At 42.5% G+C, this 21,397-nt stretch overlaps 1 protein-coding gene across 1 annotated transcript in view; it reads right to left on the bottom strand.

Annotated features, from left to right (window-relative positions):
* The window catches only part of MBOAT1 (membrane bound O-acyltransferase domain containing 1), a 113,610-nt gene that overhangs the window by 40,884 nt on the left and 51,329 nt on the right, over nt 1-21,397 (bottom strand). The window contains exons 2-4 of the mRNA XM_060021575.1: nt 16,710-16,855; nt 15,750-15,827; nt 11,400-11,495 (exon numbers count right to left, since the gene is read on the bottom strand). Coding sequence (XP_059877558.1) covers nt 11,400-11,495; nt 15,750-15,827; nt 16,710-16,855 — 320 coding nt within the window. The remainder of the gene's footprint in view (nt 1-11,399; nt 11,496-15,749; nt 15,828-16,709; nt 16,856-21,397) is intronic.

Raw genomic sequence — 21,397 nt, forward strand, 5'->3', positions numbered from 1 at the left:
AGCTGTCAGCTCATCAAAGGGTATGGAATCATATAAAAATGGGTATTCATTTCCTAGAGCTGCCATAACAGATGACCACAGATTGGGGGGCTTAAAACCAGAAACGTAATGTCTCACAGTTCCGGAGATCAGAAAGTCCCAATCAAGGTGTTGGCAGAGTTGGTTTTTTCTGGAAGCTTCGAAGGAGAATCTGTTCCATGCTTCTTCCTAGCTTCTGTGGCTGATGGCAACCCCTGGAGCTCCTTGGCTTGTGGCTGTGTCACTCTTACCTCCACCTCCACCTTCACATGGCCATCTTCCCTGTGTCTCTGTGTCTGTCTCTCTCGTGGCCTTCTTAGAAGGACACCAGTCATAATGAATTTAGGGCCCACCCGAATCTAGTATGCCCTCACTTTAGCTAGTTACATCTGCCAAGGTCCTATTTCCATATAAGGACATATTCTGAGGCTCCAGGGGGACGCGAATTTGGGGGAACACGCGTCAAGCCAGTACACAATGACATGCTCACATTTGACCTTCCTGTACAAACCTGAAATAGGTAACTACATTCATTCCACAGTCTTTGGTCACCCGTGTCTCCTATAATTGTGCCTGCCATATAGAGCTTCTCAGTCAGGTCTGCTGAATGATGAATGAATGAACCTTTCAATGCAGGACCAAAGCTCTTCCTTGGAGTGTGGATCTGATCAATGGAGGCTACTCTCTTACATAAATCCCATCCACTATCTCCAGAGTTGTTTCCTCTAACAAGGATTGAGAAGGTAAAAGGAAGTAAAGATGCTTGCAGAGCAATCTGAGTGCAGAGTTTTTACTTGGTATAATCCTCCCTGAGGTCCTTTCGGCCTTCTCAGCCACATCACATTTGATTCAACCACTATTACTTTTAATATACTAAATTTGCTTCAGTGGCTTTCCAAAGGACCCTACCTAGATTTAGACAAACCACTCTCTCTCCTTTCACATCCATATGTAATCAGCTTATTTATAATAAGTACAAACTGGAATAAACAAATTTGGGGATAAACACATGACACTACCTAAGCGTACAAATCAATGGATGAGAGCAGAAGTGCCCATGCTCACCACCTACAAACACTCCGTGCACTGGGGTCTCAGTGAGTATGATTCACGGGCGATGGGCAGCACCAGCCAGTGAGAGCAGATGAGAGGCCTCCTGCTACACAGGTCCAAATGCAGGGACTCACGAGGTGGAAGGAAGGGGGCGCGGGAGGGAGGAGGCGGCCAGCAGGGAAAGCTCTGTAAAGCAGTAATCTTTGAGCTGGGTTATAAAAAGTGAAGTGAGAGATTTCCATGCACTTAAGGATGGAAAAGGGGCTTCTAATCAGGGGAACGAGTAAGGCAGAGGCGCAGAGACATGAAGTAACCAAGCGCATGCACAGACCCTAAACTTTTCTGCACTGCTGCCACATGCAGTGCACACAGGGAGGCGATGCAGCAGAGGAAGCAGGTCCAAATCACCATTGGCTTTGATACTCCAGAGAGCATAGACTGGAGAAGAGGTGCAGGATGGAAGGAAAGATGGCCAATTAGGAAAGGTGCAGACATGGTGATCCAGGGTGGTGGCAGTGGGCATGAGGGGCAGTGGACGGATTCTGGGAACTGCCAGGCTGCTGACATAAGAATGTGGGTGGCAGAGGAAGGAAGGTGGCTTTCTGAGACCTCCACAAGCACCTCACATGTCTGTGCTCCTGCAGAGCTATTCCCTTTGCCAGGAATACCCCTCCTCCTGCTAAAATGCATGGTGTCTCTGACACTTGGCACTGTGCATAGCATATTGCAGACTAAAAAATTGTTGTAGAAATGAATGAATGAATATACACTTGTGTCCTAAAAAGAAAGATGATATAGATGAGAAACAAATAATAATCTACTTTAGGCTAAAGTCAAAGTTTTTTGTTCAATATCCCAACCAAATATGGCTGGAGGGGCTGTTTAATTGAGGCTCCTGGAAGCATTAAAAAAAAAAAAAAGGACTGACAAATACTAGAGTATTTAACTCATTCCTTTAGTGAACATCTATGAAGAGCCAGGAACTCTTCTAAGTATGGGGGACAGGGTGGGGGGCCCAGTTGTGAGGTTGAACCAAAAAAAATAAAATTTGCTGATTAAACACTAGGGAAAGTTATGACCACCATTTAAAACTACTTTTGAGACTTCCCTAGTGGTCCAGTGGTTAAGATTCCACCTTCCAATACAGGGGACAGGGGTTCGATCCCTGTTCAGGGAACTAAGATCCCACCTGCCGTGGGGCAATTAAGCTGGCGCGCAACTACCGAGTCCACACACCACAACCAGAGAGCCGACATGCCGCCACTACAGAGGCTGCACACTCTGGAGCCCACGCGCCACAACTGGAGAGAAGCCCGCGCACTGCAGAGGAGGATGCGTGTCACAACTGAGACCCAATGCAGCCAAAAATAAATAAATAAATAAATATTGTTAAAAAGGGGGCCTTCAAGATAGCGGAGAAGTAAGATATGGGGATCACCTTCCTCCCCACAAATACATCAAAACTACACGTACATGTGGAACAACTCCTACAGAACACCTACTGAACACTGGCAGAAGACCTCAGACCTCCCAAAAGGCAAGAAACTCCACACGTACCTGGGCAGGGCAAAAGAAAAAAGAAAAAACAGAGACAAAAGGACAGGGATGGGACCTGCACCAGTGGGAGGGAGCTGTGAAGGAGGAAAAGTTTCCAAACACTAGGAAGCCCCTTCACTGGTGGAGACGGGGCGTGGGCAGGGGGGAATCTTCAGAGAGCGCAGCCACAGGGGTGCGGAGGGCAAAGAGGAGAGATTCCCGCACAGAGGATCCCTGCCGACCAGCACTCATCAGCCCAAGAGGCTTGTCTGCTCACCCGCCGGGGCGGGCGGGACCTGGGAGCTGAGGCTCAGGCTTCGGAGGTCAGATCCCAGAGACAGGACTGGGGTTGGTGGCGTGAACACAGCCTGAAGGGGGCTAGTGCGCCACAGCTAGCCGGGAGGGAGTCCGGGAAAAACTCTGGATCTGCCTAAGAGGCAGGAGACCATTGTTTCAGGGTGCATGAGGAGAGGGGATTCAGAGCACCGCCTAAACGAGCTCCAGAGACAGGCATAAGCCGCGGCTAAAAGCGCGAACCCCAGAGACGGGCATGAGACGCTAAGGCTGCTGCTGCTGCCACCAAGAAGCCTGTGTGCGAGCACAGGTCACTATCCACACCTCCCCTCCCGGGAGCCTGTGCAGCCCACCACTGCCAGGGTCCCGTGACCCAGGGACAACTTCACCGGGAGAACACACGGCGCACCTCAGGCTGGTGCAACGTCATGCCGGCCTCTGCCGCCACAGGCTTGCCCCGCATTCTGCACCCCTACTCCCTTCCCCGAGTGAGCCAGAGCCCCCAAATCAACTGCTACTTTAACCCTGTCCTGTATGAGCAAAGGACTTATGCCCTCAGGTGACCTACACACAGAGGCGGGTCCAAATCCAAAGCTGAGCCCCGGGAGCTGTGAGAACAAAGAAGAGAAAACGAAATCTCTCCCAGCAGCCTCAGGAGCAGCAGATTAAATCTCCACAATCAACTTGATGTACCTGCATCTGAGGAATACCTGAATAGGCAATGAATCATCCCAAAATTGAGGTGGTGGACTTTGGGAGCAACTGTAGACTTGGGGTTTCCTTTCTGCATCTAATTTGTTTCTGGTTTTATGTTTATCTTAGTTTAGTATTTACAGCTTATTATCATTGGTAGATTTGTTTATTGATTTGGTTGCCCTCTTCCTTTTTAAATTTTTTTATATATACATTTTTTCCTTTTTCTCTTTTTGTGAGTATGTATGCTTCTTTGTGTGATTTTGTCTGTATAGCTTTGCTTTTGCCATTTCTCCTATGGTTCTGACTGTCTGTTTTGGGGGGATTTTTTGGGTTTTTTTAGTATAGTTTTTAGCGTTTGTTATCATTGGTGGATTTGTTTTTTGGTTTGGTTGCTCTCTTCTTTCTTTCTCTCTTTCCTTTTTTTTTATTACTTTTTTATTTTTAATAATTCTTTTCTATTTTAACAACTTTATTTAATTTCCTTCCTTCCTTCCTCCTTCCTTCCTTCCTCCCTCCCTCTCTCCCTCCCTCCCTCTTTTCTCCCTTTTCTTCTGAGCCATGTGGCTGACAGGGTCTTGGTGTTCTGGCCAGGTGTCAGGCCTGAGCCTCTGAAGTGGGACAGCTGAGTTTAGGACACTGGTCCACCAGAGACCTCCCGGTCCCAAGTAATATGAAACAGCGAAAGATCTCCCAGAGATCTCCATCTCAACACTAAGACCAAGCTCCACTCAACGACCAGCAAGCCACAATGCTGAACACCCTATGTCAAACAACTAGCAAGACAGGAACACAAACCCACCCGTTAGCAGAGAGGTTGCCTAAAATCATAATAAGTTCACAGACACCCCCAAAAACACCACTGGACGTGGTCCTGCCCACCATAAAGACAAGATCCACCTCATCCACCAAAACACAGGCACCAGTCCCCTCCACCAGGAAGGCTACACAACCCACTGAACCAACCTTTGGTGTCTTCCTGGGAGCAGACACCAAAAACAACAGGACCTATGAACCTGCCGCCTGCTAAACGGAGACCCCAAACAGAGTAAGTTAAGCAAAATGAGAAGACAGAGAAATACACAGCAGGTGAAGGAGCAAGGTAAAAACCCACCAGACCAAACAAATGGAGAGGAAATAGGCAGTCTACCTGAAAAAGAATTCAGAGTAATCATAGTAAAGATGATCCAAAATCTTGGAAATAGAATGGACAAAATATAAGAAATGTTTAACAAGGACCTAGAAGAACTAAAGAGCAAACAAACCATGATGAACAACACAATAAATGAAATTTAAAATTATCTAGAAAGAATCAATAGCAGAATAACTGAGGCAGAAGAAGGGATAAGTGACCTGGAATATAAAATAGTGGAATTAACTACTGCAGAGCAGAATAAAGAAAAAAGAAAAAAAAAAGAATGAAAAGAATTGAGGACAGTCTTAGAGACCTCTGGGACAGCATTAAATGCACGAACATTCGAATTAAAGGGGTCCTAGAAGAAGAAGAGGAAAAGAAAGGGACTGAGAAAATATTTGAAGAGATTATAGTAGAAAACTTCCCTAATATGGGAAAGGAAATAGTAAATCAAGTCCAGTAAGCACAGAAAGTCCCATACAGGATAAATCCAAGGAGCAACACACCAAGATACATATCAATCAAACTATCAAAAATTAAATACAAAGAAAACATATTAAAAGCAGCAAGGGAAAAACAACAAATAACACACAAGGAAATCCCCATAAGGTTAACAGCTGATCTTTCAGCAGAAACTCTGCAAGCCAGAAGGGTGTGGCAGGACATATTTAAAGTGATGAAGGAGAAAAACCTACAAACAAGATTACTCTACCCAGCAAGGATCTCATTCAGATTAGATGGAGAAATTAAAACCTTTACAGACAAGCAAAAGCTGAGAGAGTTCAGCACCACCAAACCAGCTTTACAACAAATGCTAAAGGATCTTTTCTAGGCAAGAAACACAAGAGAAGGAAAAGACCTACAATAACAAACCCAAAACAATTAAGAAAATGGGAATAGGAACATACATATCGATAACACCCTTAAATGTAAATGGATTAAATGCTCCAACCAAAAGACATAGACTGGTTGAATGGATACAAAAACAAGACCCGTATATATGCTGTCTACAAGAGACCCACTTCAGACCTAGAGACACATACAGACTGAAAGTGAGGGGCTGGAAAAAGATATTCCATGCAACTGGAAATCAAAAGAAAGCTGGAGTAGCAATTCTCATATCAGACAAAATAGACTTTAAAATAAAGACTATTACAAGAGACAAAGAAGGACATTACATACTAATCAAGGGATCAATCCAAGACACAATTGTAAATATTTATGCACACAAAAGAGGAGCACCTCAATGCATAAGGCAAATGCTAACAGGCATAAAAGGGGAAATCGACAGTAATACAATCATAGAAGGGGACTTTTAACACCCCACTTTCACCAATGGACAGATCATCCAAAATGAAAATAAATAAGGAAACACAAGCTTTAAATGATACATTAAACAAGATGCACTTAATTGATATTTATAGGACATTCCATCCAAAAACAGCAGAATACACTTTCTTCTTAAGTGCTCATGGAACATTCTCCAGGATAGATCATATCTTGGGTCACAAATCAAGCCTTGGTAAATTTAAGAAAACTGAAATCATATCAAGTATCTTTTCCGACCACAATGCTATGAGATTAGATATCAATTACAGGAAAAAGTCTGTAAAAAATACACACACGTGGAGGCTAAACAATACACTACTAAATAACCAAGAGATCACTGAAGAAATCAGAGAGGAAATCAAAAAATACCTAGAAGCAAATGACAATGAAAACACAATGACCCAAAACCTATGGGATGCAGCAAAAGCAGTTCTAAGAGTGAACGTTATAGCAATACAATCCTACCTCAAGAAATAGGAAAAACCTCGAATAAACAACCTAACCTTACACCTAAAGGAATTATAGAAATTAGAACAAAAAACCCCCAAAGTTAGCAGAAGGAAAGAAGTCATAAAGATCGGATCGGAAATAAATGAAAAGGAAATGAAGGAAATGATAGCGAAGATCAATAAAACTAAAAACTGGTTCTGTGAGAAGATAAACAAAATTGATAAACCATTAGCCAGACTCATCACGAACAAAGGGAGAATACTCAAATCAATAGAATTAGAAATGAAAATGGAGAAGTAACAACCGACACTGCAGAAATACAAAGGATCATGAGAGATTACTACAATCAACTCTATGCCAATAAAATGGACAACCTCAAAGAAATAGACAAATTCTTAGAAAAGCACAACATTCTGGGACTGAACCAGGAAGAAATAGAAAATGTAAACAGACCAAGAACAAGCACTGAAATTGAAACTGTGATTAAAAATCTTCCAACAGGGGCTTCCCTGGTGGTGCAGTGGTTGAGAGTCCGCCTGCCGATGCAGGGGACACGGGTTCGTGCCCAGGTCTGGGAAGATCCCACATGCCGCAGAGCGGCTAGGCCCGTGAGCCATGGCCGCTGAGCCTGCGCATCCGGAGCCTGTGCTCCGCAACGGGAGAGGCCACAACAGTGAGAGGCCCGCGTACCGCAAAAAAAAAACAAACAAAAAACTTCCAACAAACAAAAGCCCAGGACCAGATGGCTTCACAGGCGAATTCTATCAAACATTTAGAGAAGAGCTAACACCTATCCTTCTCAAACTCGTCCAAAATATAGCAGAGGGAGGAACACTCCCAAACTCATTCTACGAGGCCATCATTACCCTGATACCAAAACCAAACAAAGATGTCACAGAAAAAGAAAACTATAGGCCAACATCACTGATGAACATAGAAGCAAAAATCCTCAACAAAATACCAGCAAACAGAATCCAACAGCACATTAAAAGGATCATACACCATAAGCAAGTGGGGTTTATCCCAGGAATGCAAGAATTCTTCAGTATACAGAAATCAATCAATGCGATAAACCATATTAACAAATTGAAGGAGAGAAACCATATGATCATCTCAATAGATGCAGAAAAAGCTTTCGACAAAATTCAATACCTATTTATGATAAACACCCTCCAGAAAGCAGGCATAGAGGGAACTTACCTCAACATAATAAAGGCCATATATGAGAAACCCCCAGCCAATATCGTTCTCAATGGTAAAAAACTGAAACCATTTCCTCTAAGATCAGGAACAAGACAGGGTTGCCCATTCGCACCACTACTCTTCAACATAGTTTTGGAAGTTCTAGCCACAGCAGTCAGAGAAGAAAAAGAAATAAAAGGAATCCAAATCGGAAAGGAAGTAAAGCTGTCACTGTTTGCAAATGCCATGATACTATACACAGAGAATCCTAAAGACGCTACCAGAAAACTACTAGAGCTAATCAATGAATTTGGTAAAGTAGCAGGATACAAAATTGATGCACAGAAGTCTCTTGCATTCCTATACACTAATGATGAAAAATCTGAAAGAGAAATTAAGGAAACACTCCCATTTACCATTGCAAGAAGAATAAAATACCTAGGAATAAGCCTACCTAGGGAGACAAAAGACCTGTATGCAGAAAACTATAAGACACTGATGAAAGAAATTAAAGATGATCCAAGCAGACGGAGAGGTATACCATGTTCTTGGATTGGAAGAATCAACATTGTGAAAATGACTATACTACCCAAAGCAATCTACAGATTCAGTGCAATTCCTATCAAAGTACCAATGGCATTTTTCACAGAAGTAGAACAAAAAATTTCACAATTTGTATGGAAACACAAAAGACCCCGAATAGCCAAAGCAATCTTGAGAAAGAAAAACGGAGCTGGAGGAATCAGACTCCCTGACTTCAGACTATAGTACAAAGTTACGGTAAACAAGACAGTATGGTACTGGCACAAAAACAGAAATATAGATCAATGGAACAGGATAGAAAGCCCAGAGATAAACCCACGCACATATGGTCACCTTATCTTTGATAAAGGAGGCAAGAATATACAATGGAGAAAAGACAGCCTCTTCAATAAGTGGTGCTGGGAAAACTAGACAGCTATACGTAAAAGAATGAAATTAGAACACTCCCTAACACCATACACAAAAATAAACTCAAAATGGATTAAAGACCTAAATGTAAGGCCAGACACTATGAAACTCTCAGAGTAAAGCACAAGCAGAACACTCCATGACATAAATCACAGCAAGATCCTTTTTGACCCACCTCCTAGAGAAATGGAAATAAAAACAAAAATAAACAAATGGGAACTAATGAAACTTAAAAGCTTTTGCACAGCAAAGGAAACCATAAACAAGATGAAAAGACAACCCTCAGGATGGGAGAAAATCTTTACAAATGAAGCAACTGACAAAGGATTAATCTCCAACATTTACAAGCAGCTCATGCAGCTCAATATCAAAAAAACAAAGAGCCCAATCCAAAAATGGGCAGAAGTCCTAAATGGACATTTCTCCAAAGAAGATATACAGATTGCCAGCAATCACATGAAAGGATGCTCAACATCACTAATCATTAGAGAAATGCAAATCAAAACTACAATAAGGTGTCACTCCACACCAGTCAGAATGGCCATCATCAAAAAATCTACAAACAATAAATGCCGGAGAGGGTGTGGAAAAAAGGGAACCCTCTTACATTGTTGGTGGGAATATACATTGCTACAGCCACTATGGAGAACAGTATGGAGGTTCCTCAAAAAACTAAAAATAGAACTACCATACAACCCAGCAATCCCACTACTGGGCATATACCCTGAGAAAACCATAATTCAAAAAGAGTCATGTACCACAATGTTCATTCTCTATTTACAATAGCCAGGACATGGAAGCAACCTAAGTGTCCATCGACAGATGAATGGATAAAGAAGATATGGCACATATATACAATGGAATATTACTCAGCCACAAAAAGAAACAAAATTGAGTTATTTGCAGTGAGGTGGATGGACCTAGAGACTGTCATACACAGTGAAGTAAGTCAGAAAGAGAAAATCAAATACCATATGCTAACACATATATATGGAATCTGAAAAAAAAATGGTTCTGAAGAACCTAGGGGCAGGACAGGAATAAACACGCAGATATAGAGAATGGACTTGAGGACATAGGGAGAGGGAATGTTAAGCTGGAACGAAGTGAGAGAGTGGCATGGACATATATACACTACCAAATGTAAAATAGATAGCTAGTGGGAAGCAGTCGCATAGCACAGGGAGATCAGCTGTGCTTTGTGTCCACCTGCAGGGGTGGGAGAGGGAGGGTTGGAGCGAGATGCAAGAGGGAGAAGATATGGGGATGTATGTTTATGTATAGCTGATTCACTTTGTTATACAGCAGAAACTAACACACCATTGTAACGCAATTATACTGCAATAAAGATGTTAAAAAATATATTAAAAAAAACAAGGGATTACAATTACTCCTCTAAAGGACACATGTGTGTTATTATTAAAAATAAAATAAAATTACTTTTAATGCTATAACTTCACGACTATATTGTTATCTTTGTTGCTGCCATATTTTCCGTATTTTATTAGCAGTACACATTGTTAAAAAGTAAAGAAGTTTGTGAACATGTTTCAGAAAAATTGAAAAATTATGCTCTACAATCTGGGAGGAAAGGAATAAAGAAAGGAGGCAATTCAAAGAGAAAATGGTAAAATCGAAAGGACCGAGGGTAAGAGGAACCGATGCCCAAAAAGCTAGTCTGAGACCAAACTACGGTCATCGAAATCCCAATGCAACAGTTTCTGTGTCCCAAACCACACTTTGCCTTCCGAAGCCTCTTCACAGTGGGACAGTTTAGTTGCACAACTTGCAAAGTTCACAGCAATGGGCAGTAATCTGTAGGTCTTTATTTCATTGACTATTCTCTACCAACTCATCCAATGAAAGGCAATTCAACCTGAGAGGAGAACCCAGGCTCTCCCTGACTCCAGGCTGCCTGCGTAGACCATGACCAAACTCCTAAGGAAATAACGTGGATAATGTACAATGTGTCATGAGAAGTAGCTCTGCTTTAGTACCCATTCCTCAAGATTCATAAAAAGTTGCTCCTAAACAAATACCAACAGAGCAATAGAATTTTCACTGATCCACCGCCGTCTTCACCCAGTGACCAATCAGGAGAGGGGTGGCCCCCACGTTAAGGCTATGGTAACAGACAAAATTTTTAGAAGAAGTATGGAGACCCTTGCTGTGCCAGGCATTGCCCTTCTCATCGCTAGAAGTCTGGGGGATCTGGGGAGGGGGCCAGGGCAGCCAGGCAGCACTCACGGGGCTCAGGGTAGCAGCTATTCATCAACTAGTATGGAAGAATTTTGTATTATTAACCAGTAGGTGATAAACACCAACTCTGTGTTAAGGGCCTTAGAATAGGGGTTGGCAGACTTTCCCTGTAAAGAGCAAGATTGTAAATATTTTGGCTTTTGTGGGTCATATAATTTCTGTCATAACTACTCAACTCTACCACTGTAGTGCCAAAGCAGACAGAGACAACACATAAATGAGTGCCTGGGTATGTTCCAGTGTAACTACAAAAACGGGTGGCCGGACAGATATAGCCCGTGGGCCATAGCAGAGCTCACCGTCTCACAGAGCAATCAAATCTTCAACCTCAACCTCATTAGCACAGTCTTACCAACTGATTTAATGAGCTGCCGATGACTCTTACGCGCATGCTTGATCTTTACAGACCCCAAGGGACCGAGTCAAGGGACTCAGCAGTCAAGGGGCTGCTGGACTGAGTCAGCAGTCCAACTGTCCCCACACGAATTAAGATACTCACCCAGAAAAATCTGTAGTGAGAATGCCGTAGTGGAAGATGTATATTCGGCTGATGTGGCATATCGTAAGGTAGCCCATTGCTACAAAAAAGGAGTATCTGGAACCAAAAACACAGAGGATCAGATTGTTGCGCACCCGTTCAGTCAACTTTCTCTTCTTTCTCTCCCTCACCCGCCACATGCAATTAGTCACAAAGTCCTACGTGGTCCATCTCCATCCCAGCCCATCCCCTCTCCTCACTTTCACACCCGCTGCTCTGAGCCCTTCGTCTTTTCTCACCTGGACCACTGCAGTAGTTCTCAACTACGGCAGCGTAATGGAATCACCTGGGGAGCACCGGGCCCCACCCCCAGATACCCTGATTTCATTGGGATGGGGTGCACCTAGCAGGTATAATTCCAACGTGCAGCCAGAGCTGGGAACCGCTGGCCTGTAAGGTCCTTCACTCAGATTTTCCTCTTCACAAACCATCCTGTTTACACAATGATCTTCCTAAAATACAAACCATCATCATACTGCCAACCACTCCCTTCCCAAAACACTTTGTTCTCTTGGCTTCCATTCCCCTTGTTTCCTTCCCAGCTCTCTGGTCAGTTCTTCCAAGGCGTTTGCTCAGCTCATCTTCCTCAATCTACTCCTTAGGTGTTAGCATTCCCAGTGCTCTGCTTAGGACCCTCCCTGCTGATGCCTGAGGCTTCAATTACCACCTACCTACTCACGTTCACTCCCCGGCCTCCTTCAGAGACAGGTCCTGACCGTCCTATAGTATAAACCCCCAATGCACAGACACACACCATTCAAAACATTCATCAACTTGTACCTATAAAGATCGGTGATAATCTGATTAACTACCGTCTCCCTTACAAGCCTGAAAGCTCTATGAAAGCAAGGATGGTCATGTGTGTTTCATTCACCACTGTGTGCTGAGTGAACCTACTGTGTGCTGAGTGAACAAACAACAAATGAATGTTACTGGTCTTAAAAGTCTCCAGTGCTCAGCCATAAAAAGAAACGAAATTGAGCTATTTGTAATGAGGTGGATAGACCTAGAGTCTGTCATACAGAGTGAAGTAAGTCAGAAAGAAAAAGACAAATACCGTATGCTAACACATATATATGGAATTTAAGAAAAAAATGTCATGAAGAACCTAGGGGTAAAGCAGGAATAAAGACGCAGACCTCTTAGAGAACGGACTTGTGGTTATGGGGAGGGGGAAGGGTGAGCTGTGACAGGGCGAGAGAGAGTCATGGGCATATACACACTAACAAACGCAGTAAGGTAGATAGCTAGTGGGAAGCAGCCGCATGGCACAGGGATATTGGCTCGGTGCTTTGTGACAGCCTGGAGGGGTGGGATGGGGAGGGTGGGAGGGAGGGAGAGGCAACAGGGAAGACATATGGGAACATATGTTTATGTATGACTGATTCACTTTGTTATAAAGCAGAAACTAACACACCATTGTAAAGCAATTATACCCCAATAAAGATGTTAAAAAAAAAAAAAAAAGTCTCCAGTGGATCCCCCTATCTAATCACATCAGAACTCCTGAACACAGCATCCAAGGTGCTTCGCATGCTAAGCTCTACCTTTCCTTCTGGACTCATCTCCAACCATGTTCCATATCCACCCTGTGTTAAACCACAGTGGACTGCTCCCTTTCCACAACTACATCCTGCATTTTCAGGCCAGGAATCTTTCTCCTTCCTCTGCCTGCAACTCCTTGCTCCCTCCTATGGTCTAGCTGGAAACTATCAGATAAGGCTCAGCTCCAATGTCACCTGGCATAGTCTTGCTGTATCCATCCCACCCCCACTCCCAACACCATTCACTGCTCCACTGCCTGTATTTCTCTAGTGCTACCTGATAACATATATAATTATAACGTTAAAATCATATGTATGGATCTGTTTCCCCAACTCTGAGCTTTCATTTTTCTCCATCTCAGGAAAAAAGTCTGTATCCTATAGAGTTGTCCTAGAAAGAATATATTAGCAATAATGATAGGAAATATTAAATGTAATAGAACATTAAGTGATATACTAAATAAGGGTCTATAGATCAAAATAGTGAAACATAATATATTTACGAGGGCTCAGCCTAGCACCTGGCACTAAGCAAGTACTCCAGAATTGGCAACTGCATCACCAAGTTCCCACATGAGGCCTTCCATCCCAGGAGATATTATATTCTGTTCCAGTCGGTTCATATGAGGTAAGTGACTACCTGTGATTTCTGCCCAACAGAGTGGCTTGGGAAGGAAACAGAAATGGTACCCCAAGAACTCTCTAGATAAATCCTGAATAACAACAATCAGTCCTGAAATGGGTTAGTTCCACATAGCTGCAAATGTTCCCTGTCCCCTCCTATTCCCAGCTATGCATAGGACAGGGCTCATAACTCGGTGAAAGGAAGAGGAAAACAATTCACAGAGAACCCAGAAATTCTAGTCTTGAAGAGAACTTAAGCTCAAACCACCACAAACCCTACATTTCATAGGCAGGAAACCTGACATGTGAAGAAGCTGCCCGGCTTTTCCAAACCCACACTGCTGGAAAGAGCCAGGCTTCCTGACTCCAGCTTCTTGTCCTTTCCCAGCGGCAATAGGAAACAACTTCCATCCATCGGGAAATGTGAACCACTCCCTATTTCTGCAGTATTGGCAACCACACAAGCAAAGAAAGAGGGGAGGAACTTGTTCTGGCATTTTTTCTTTTCGGTCTTATGACATGGCTCTCTGCTACCACAACATTATTTGGGGGAAACAGTCAGAGCCTGTCTGTAAAGTCTCTGCCAAAGCTGGAAGATTCCACTCCTGGCCGGAGACTAACCCAGAGACCTGGAAATGCAGCTTGACCCTCTGCAAAACAGACTGCACCTCACCAACACCACACAAGTGTGGGGAAAGGTGACAAATTACAACTGGTAAGGCAGCTGGAAATGTGCTCTAGAGATGCAACAACGCTTTTATAAATCATTTAATTGCTTCCAACATCAAGTGCAGGAAAAGCCAGGCATCTTTACCTCCCAGGGAAAAAAGCATTTTGTCATAATATGAAGCATTTCCAAAACCCATTCGTACCAAATTATAGAAATACGGATTTCCTATTTCCCTTCTGAAGGAATGACTCTATCCCCTTCAAGAAGGGCACTTAGAAGAGAGATGATTAGAATTCAAATTTCCAGAGCTCCTTTGAATACAAAGTTGAATGACTATTCAAGTTAAAAGCAGGCAAAAATATTTTCCCTTACAAATCAGAAATTTATTGGAAGTAATTACAAGATTATACACTCAAAAATTAAATTACAGTGCTTTTAAGAAGGAAAACGATTGTGCTAATAGTCTCAGTAATCAAAGAACTTTCTGAGGCTGAAATAAGGCATCTGCTTTTTAAGAGAAGCCATCAGAAAGGAAGCCATAGAAGGGTGAAGCTCTTTTCAAGTATACTCAGTCATTCCATAAATATTTATTGAGCCTTTATTTGTGCCAGGTATTGTTCTAGGCTCTGAGGCTATAACAGTGAAAAGGAGAGAAAAGTCTTTGTTCCCACAGAGCTTCCATTCCAGTGTTACTGAGGCTGAATTAATTCTGAGGTTTCAGAAAGACCATGGGAAACAGAGACAGTGCAAAACAGCTCTTCCAGGTATCTCCCTGGATTGTTCAAGCGTGTAGTCTTCAAGGGAGAATTAAATTACTTCTGCACTTTGAAGTCAAAATAGCATAGTAAGAATATTTCTTCCTTTTTTTTAACACTTATTGGAAATATGTAAAGTATACACAATTTTGACCTATTTCATACTCAGAAAACCTCAGCCAAGTTCAAGATAACAGACATACCCATCACCCCCCAGGTTGCTTCATGCCTCTTGTGGTTCCTTTCACATCTCCCTGAGCCCTCTCACCCCTGGTTACCTCTGATCTGATTTCTGTCACTACAGATTAGCTTGCATTTTTGAGAACAGAATTTGTGGGTCCTCCTTCATTCAGCATGTTGATTTTGAAATTCATCCGTGGCACTGTGTGTAGCAATCATTCGTTCTTTTCTATTGCTGAGTAGTATTCCATAGTGTGACCATCTGGGTTGCTTCCAGGTTGGTGCTATCACAAATGAGGCTGCCTCATTCTGACAAACTCTCTTTTTCCTGAGTCCCAATTCACATCACACTTTTTTTCCATAAAGCTTTCTCTGAAGACTCCCAGCATTTAAGGTCTCCCATCCCTCCTTTCTGATATCCCAAAGCACTTAGGATACGCCACATGTGGCAAATGGGGAGGGCATCCCTTCATCCTAGAAATATATTTCAAAGATCATGAAAAGCTTCACCTTGCATCGTTCATTCCCAGGGTCTTACCTGTGAATATTGGATGTGCTTGCAGTGACCATGATTCCATAGCACATTAACACCAGCACAAAAAGATGCACAGAGTACCTGTAGGCCATCATGGGGAGGAAAGGGAAACACTGAATATATTTCATATTAACATACCTCTTGGCCACCCATACTGCACCTCCACCTCCACTCCCACAAAAAAGCAAGTGATCAGTTACCCCATGTTTATGTAGGAGAAAATAAATCAAGTATTTTCGTCCTATGTAATTAAGATACTGTGTGACACTAGGAAGACATGACATAGTCTGCCAACTGCAGTGAAGAGAGTTCTTTCTTTCAATTTTAAAGTATCAAGACCACAACCGAGCTGCCCCAGATACCAAAATACTCATCATCCTTTCTCAAATTTTCATTGAAGGAGGAAGAGCCATAATCTACTACCCTGAACAAAGTCACAATTCCCTTAAGTTGTACTTCTAGAAATGTTCATTCCTAAAACTTCTTCCCCAAGAAGTACCCCTCCCAGGGGATTTGCCCAGCTTTCCTAGTAGAGAACGTCTTAGACCACAGGTTTTCTCTGTTAAAGAATGACACATTCCCTAACACCAGCACGAAAACTATTGTTCTATTCTAAATGCAGGATTAACACCAGTATCTCTAGCAGTGATGCAAGAAAAACACCAACATCTACAACAGTTAGGAAAGGTCCCTCGTTGGGAAAATTAAACCTTAGAACATTCCATTTACATGACCCAAGGTGAGATCAGCAGAAGTCTAATTTAAGAAAAATTCACTGAATTGATTTCTAATAGAGTCCGTTTATTGGTTCCAGTTTCTTACAGTAAAGAGATTTCTCAACATCCCCAACATTTTACAATACGAGTAAATATCTTTTTTTTTTTCCTTAGTGCCTGGGAAATGCCAAGAATATCGCTACAAAACCAAATGATAAATATTAGAATTCAGGAGGCTCGTACTCACCAGCCAAAACAAAAGATGACAAAACAGATGCCAAAAATGGTGGCGAACGCATGCCGGACATCGGGACTGGTTTTACCAGGACTCAAGTAGCTGCGGAACCAGAAAGCAGCAAACAAAGCAAAGAGCTGGCATGCCACAAAATTCACCTGTATGGGAAAAAAAAGAGAGAATCGAGACTTTTACTGTTTGGCCTGTGTGTGAGTTTTCCCTACTTCTTTCAGATTCTACGTCAAGGTGCATCTCAGACTTGGATGTTTTCCTCAGTAGAGCGTTCGTTTGGAGGAGGTGCGAGAGACTGAAAACATAACCACACCCTCATCTGTTATAAGAAGTGACAAACCCAAAACTTCCTTCGCCAATCTCTGAGACTAGCCAAAGCTGCTTTCCCACCAACAAACCGGAGACTTTCTATTGGAAGGGGCCTTATCAGACTGCGAGATCACTTTGCTGGGTGTCTTCCCCTCCCCCACCACCCAGCATTATGTTCTTCTCGAGATGCAGATGAATCAAATCCATGAGGCTTCCCTCACTGGTACCTCAGAAAACACATGCTTCTCCAAAACAATCATCAGCTGTTTTCTGAGTCTAATTTTTCTCATTTTAAATTAACACGAAATAAACAAGAACATTGCTCAAATCCAAGGTGCACCAGTAAAGACCCACAAAGAAAGAACCAGCCCTGCAATGAACTTTCAACACCAAAACTATCCGGTTATGCAGAATAGGCACCACATCTCCTTAGAAAAATCTCGGTGATCTCTCTCTCAAAAATATTTTACCTAAAAGAAACTATAAAATAATTCCCCAATACCCTTAGAAAAGATCAGCTGATTTAACACAAAACCAAAATACATTAAGTGGTTTAACCATTAATTAACATGGGAAAAGCAGTTTAAGCTTTGCAGAGTATTCAGCATGAAAACTTCGGTATCAATTTGCTTTTAGAACGGATGGAGGATATGAGTATCTGAATAAACCCTCAACTTCAGTCTCGACAGTTTTTCATGCTACAGAAAAACTGTGGCTGGCTGTTAGTGAAATTCATCAGGGTTATGCTCCAAGGTAGGGCTGCAAGCCGCCAACGTCAGCTCCACCCAAAGCTCATTTGTTTTCCCAACAACAGGAATACTTTAAACTCCTTATAATTCATAGAAAATAACACTTTCAGAGAATTTCTTGTTTTTAAAATTGACTGTGCTGTATTTCCCCTCTATTTGGAGATCACCCTTCCCCAGTTTTTCCAAAAACTTATTCCTAATAAATTTTATTACTGTTCATACTTGATTTCTACCTTGAAAGACAGGAGATGAACTGGGATCCTATCCTGCATGATGTGGTCATATCTCTTTATAGCCTAAATGCACAACCAACAACACACACACACACTCACACACACACGCACACACATATACACAAAAAGAAAAATAACTGTCTTAGCAAGGTTCAGAATGTAAAGGAATTGGCAACTAGAAAGTCAAAGTTATGATTATTTGTAGACGATCGGTCACACATTGTTTCATTCTCTCAGCCCACAGTGAGAGCAGAACATAGTTACTCAGAAGAGCAAGCAAGGGGAAATTTGCACCATTCTTTTTGGCTGGCCAGTAATTATTGAGCACCCTTGTGCATGAAGAATGGTTCAGGGGCTAGAGCAGCAGTTCTCAAAAGTATGGTCCCCAGACCAGCAGGAGTAGCACCACCTGGAAACTTGTTAGAAATGCACACTCCCCGGCCCCACCCAGACCTACTAAATGAGACATTCCCAGAGTGGGCCCAGCAATCTGTGTTTTATCAGGCCCCCCAAGTGACTGTGGTGCACACTCGAGTTTGAGAGCCAACAGGACAAAGGAGAAAAAAGGCATGATCCCTGCCTCCAGGAGTTTATAATCTAACTGGCAAGAGAACACAAATAACCTACAAGAAATTGTAAAGTAACATCAACATTGTGTGCCTTTAGATCCAAAGTAAATGACAAGAAGTTCATCGTTAAGGAGGGATGAGATTCAGGCAGACAATCAGGAAAACTGTTGAAACAGGTGAAAATTGAGGGATGTTACAAACATTAAAAAATTTAAAAAATAATGCCTGGGTCCTATCCTCAACCATTCTGATTGATCTGGCCTGTCGTCAGGCCTTTTCAAAGTGTTCAGGTGATTCTAACATGCAGGCAGGATGGCGACCTCCTAGATTAGAAGAATAAAGAGAGAGACCTACAGAGGCACCCATTAGGAGCCGGGCTTACCCAGAATGCAAAACACAAATACAGGACAGGGAGGTTGGACCATACAAGCTTGAGGCAAGGATGAAGTGGAAGAGATTTAAGAGTGATCAAAGCCTGACTGCCATCACTCAGCCAACCCAGGGCTCCTCAGGGCTCCTGAGCTGGGCTGGTCGTCTTCAAGACCCCTTCAAACCTATCTCCAAGGAAGAGAGGGCCTCACTGTGGGAAAACTACATCTAGTCTTATCACGCCAGCAACTGAAAAGGAGAAAGAGAAGACTCACTTGGCCATTGAAGCAAACTGCCATTATTTAGTCACCATAATGTCATACGTAACCAACTGAATGCCCTAGTCCTGACACTGAAAAGCCAACTGGTCAGGCTTAGGTAATTCATGGATTAGTTCCACAAACATTTAGTGGTTGACTCTATGTGTTAGATACTGGGGACAGTGAGCGAGACATTGTCACTACCCTCAAGTCAAGAAGAGGAGCTTTACACGCTCTGGGTTTCAATTTCCTTTTATGAACTGGTCTCTAATGCCTCTTCCAGCTCTAATGGTCTCTGATTCCATACATATCTAACCAGAATCTTTTCCCTTAACTGTTCATGGTAAACGTGCAAATGCAACACTTCAATATGGATTAAAAGCTTTCCCCTATATACAAACACAACCCACTCCCCCCGCCTCTTCCCAGGAGTAAGTCACAGATGGCTAGCTGAGGGTTCAGGGCAAACTGTTCAAAGGTAAAAGTAGAAATGCACAATAGCAGCACTTAGTTCTAGCAGGAAGGTTCTAGCAGAATTGCTTTTCAATTACCAGAGGTACAGCTTAAAAGGTACGGGCTGAACCACAAGTAGACACCGCTTCACACCATTAGGATGGTGATTATTTTAAAGACAAAATAATGAGCATTGGCAAGGATGTGGAGAAATTAGAACCCTTGTGCACTGCTGGTGGGAATGCAAAGTGGTGCAGCTGCCATGGAAAGCAGTGGTTCTTCAAAAAATTAAAAATATAATTACATACAATCCAGCAATTCCGCTCCTGAGTATATACCCAAAAGAACTGAAAGCAGGGTCTTGAAGAGATATTTGCCCACCATGTTTATAGCAGTATTAACCACAATAGCCAAAATGTGGAAACAACCCAAATATCTATAAACAGTTGAAGGGATAAACAAAATGTCGTATATATACATACAGTGGAATATTATTCAGCCTTAAAATGGAGAAAATTCTGACACATGCTACAACATGGATGAACCTTGAAGATATTATGCTGAGTGAAATCATCCAGACACAGAAGGACAAGTATCTAACTCCACTTACATGAGGTACCTAGAAGAGTAAAATTCATCAAGACTGAAAGTAGAATAGTGGTTGCCAAGGACTGAGGAGTGGAGAGATGGATGGTGGTGACAGTCTCATGACAATGTGAATGTACTTAATGACACTGAACTGCACTATATGCTTAAAAATGGGTAAAATGGAAAATTTTACACTATGTATATTTTACTACGGTTTTAAAAAATGTACAGGCTGGAGCACGATACCAATTTCTTAGTGTTTCCTTGTTCATATCAATACTGGTAGCTGGTAGGAACTATGGGCATCTCTGCAGCCAAGAGTGGCTAGCTGCCGTGACAACAATTCGTACAGGAACATAATGAGATCTTTGTTCCCTTCCTCTCTAATGGACTAACAAACTTGGAGACATTCTATTTTAAAAATATATCCCCAAATGGGTTTGATTTAATGTATGGGATCTACTTCCAAATAATCTTGAGGGGATGGGAAGAGTGGAGTGAGCATAAATCCGTGGTCCTCAGCTAGGGATGAACTGCTCCCCAGGGGACACTTTTGGTTGTCATAACCAGAAAGGGGGTGGGGGGCTGGTGCTACTGGCATCTAGTAGGTAGAGGCCAGGGATACTGCTAAACATCCTGCAAGGCACAGGGCAGCCTCCCACACAGAGAATTTTCCAGTCCAAAATGTCAGTAGTGCCAAGGTTAAGAACTCCTGGTATAGATGAAACAAGATTGGCCATGAGCTTCAAACTGCTGAGGCTGAGTGCTGGGCACATGAAAAGTTCACTCTACTCATCTCTCCACTTTCACATATTTTTGCCCTTTTCCCTAATAAACAGGTTTTTATAACTACACAACTCTGGAAAGCAGATCACTGGCCTGAGATGATACAGAGGTTAGTTAAACCCTAGTGATAAAGAAGTCTCTTTATCCACATCAGAGAAACAGCTAAGTTAGTGAGGAAATATACGTAAGTATAGAAACAAACCAAAACAATAAAGGGATGATGCCTTCCTAAACAGGAAAAGAACCACCTTTTATGAAATGATCAAACTCCCGAAAGAAGAGAACCAAATTATAACAAATGCAAGAGAAAAGCATTTTTCAATAATAATCAGTTAAGTACTTGTGGCCTCCCAGCCCGTGACCAGCAACAGA

This window comes from Delphinus delphis, chromosome 10, assembly GCF_949987515.2.
Source record: "Delphinus delphis chromosome 10, mDelDel1.2, whole genome shotgun sequence".
NCBI classification, from domain to species: Eukaryota; Metazoa; Chordata; class Mammalia; order Artiodactyla; family Delphinidae; genus Delphinus; species Delphinus delphis.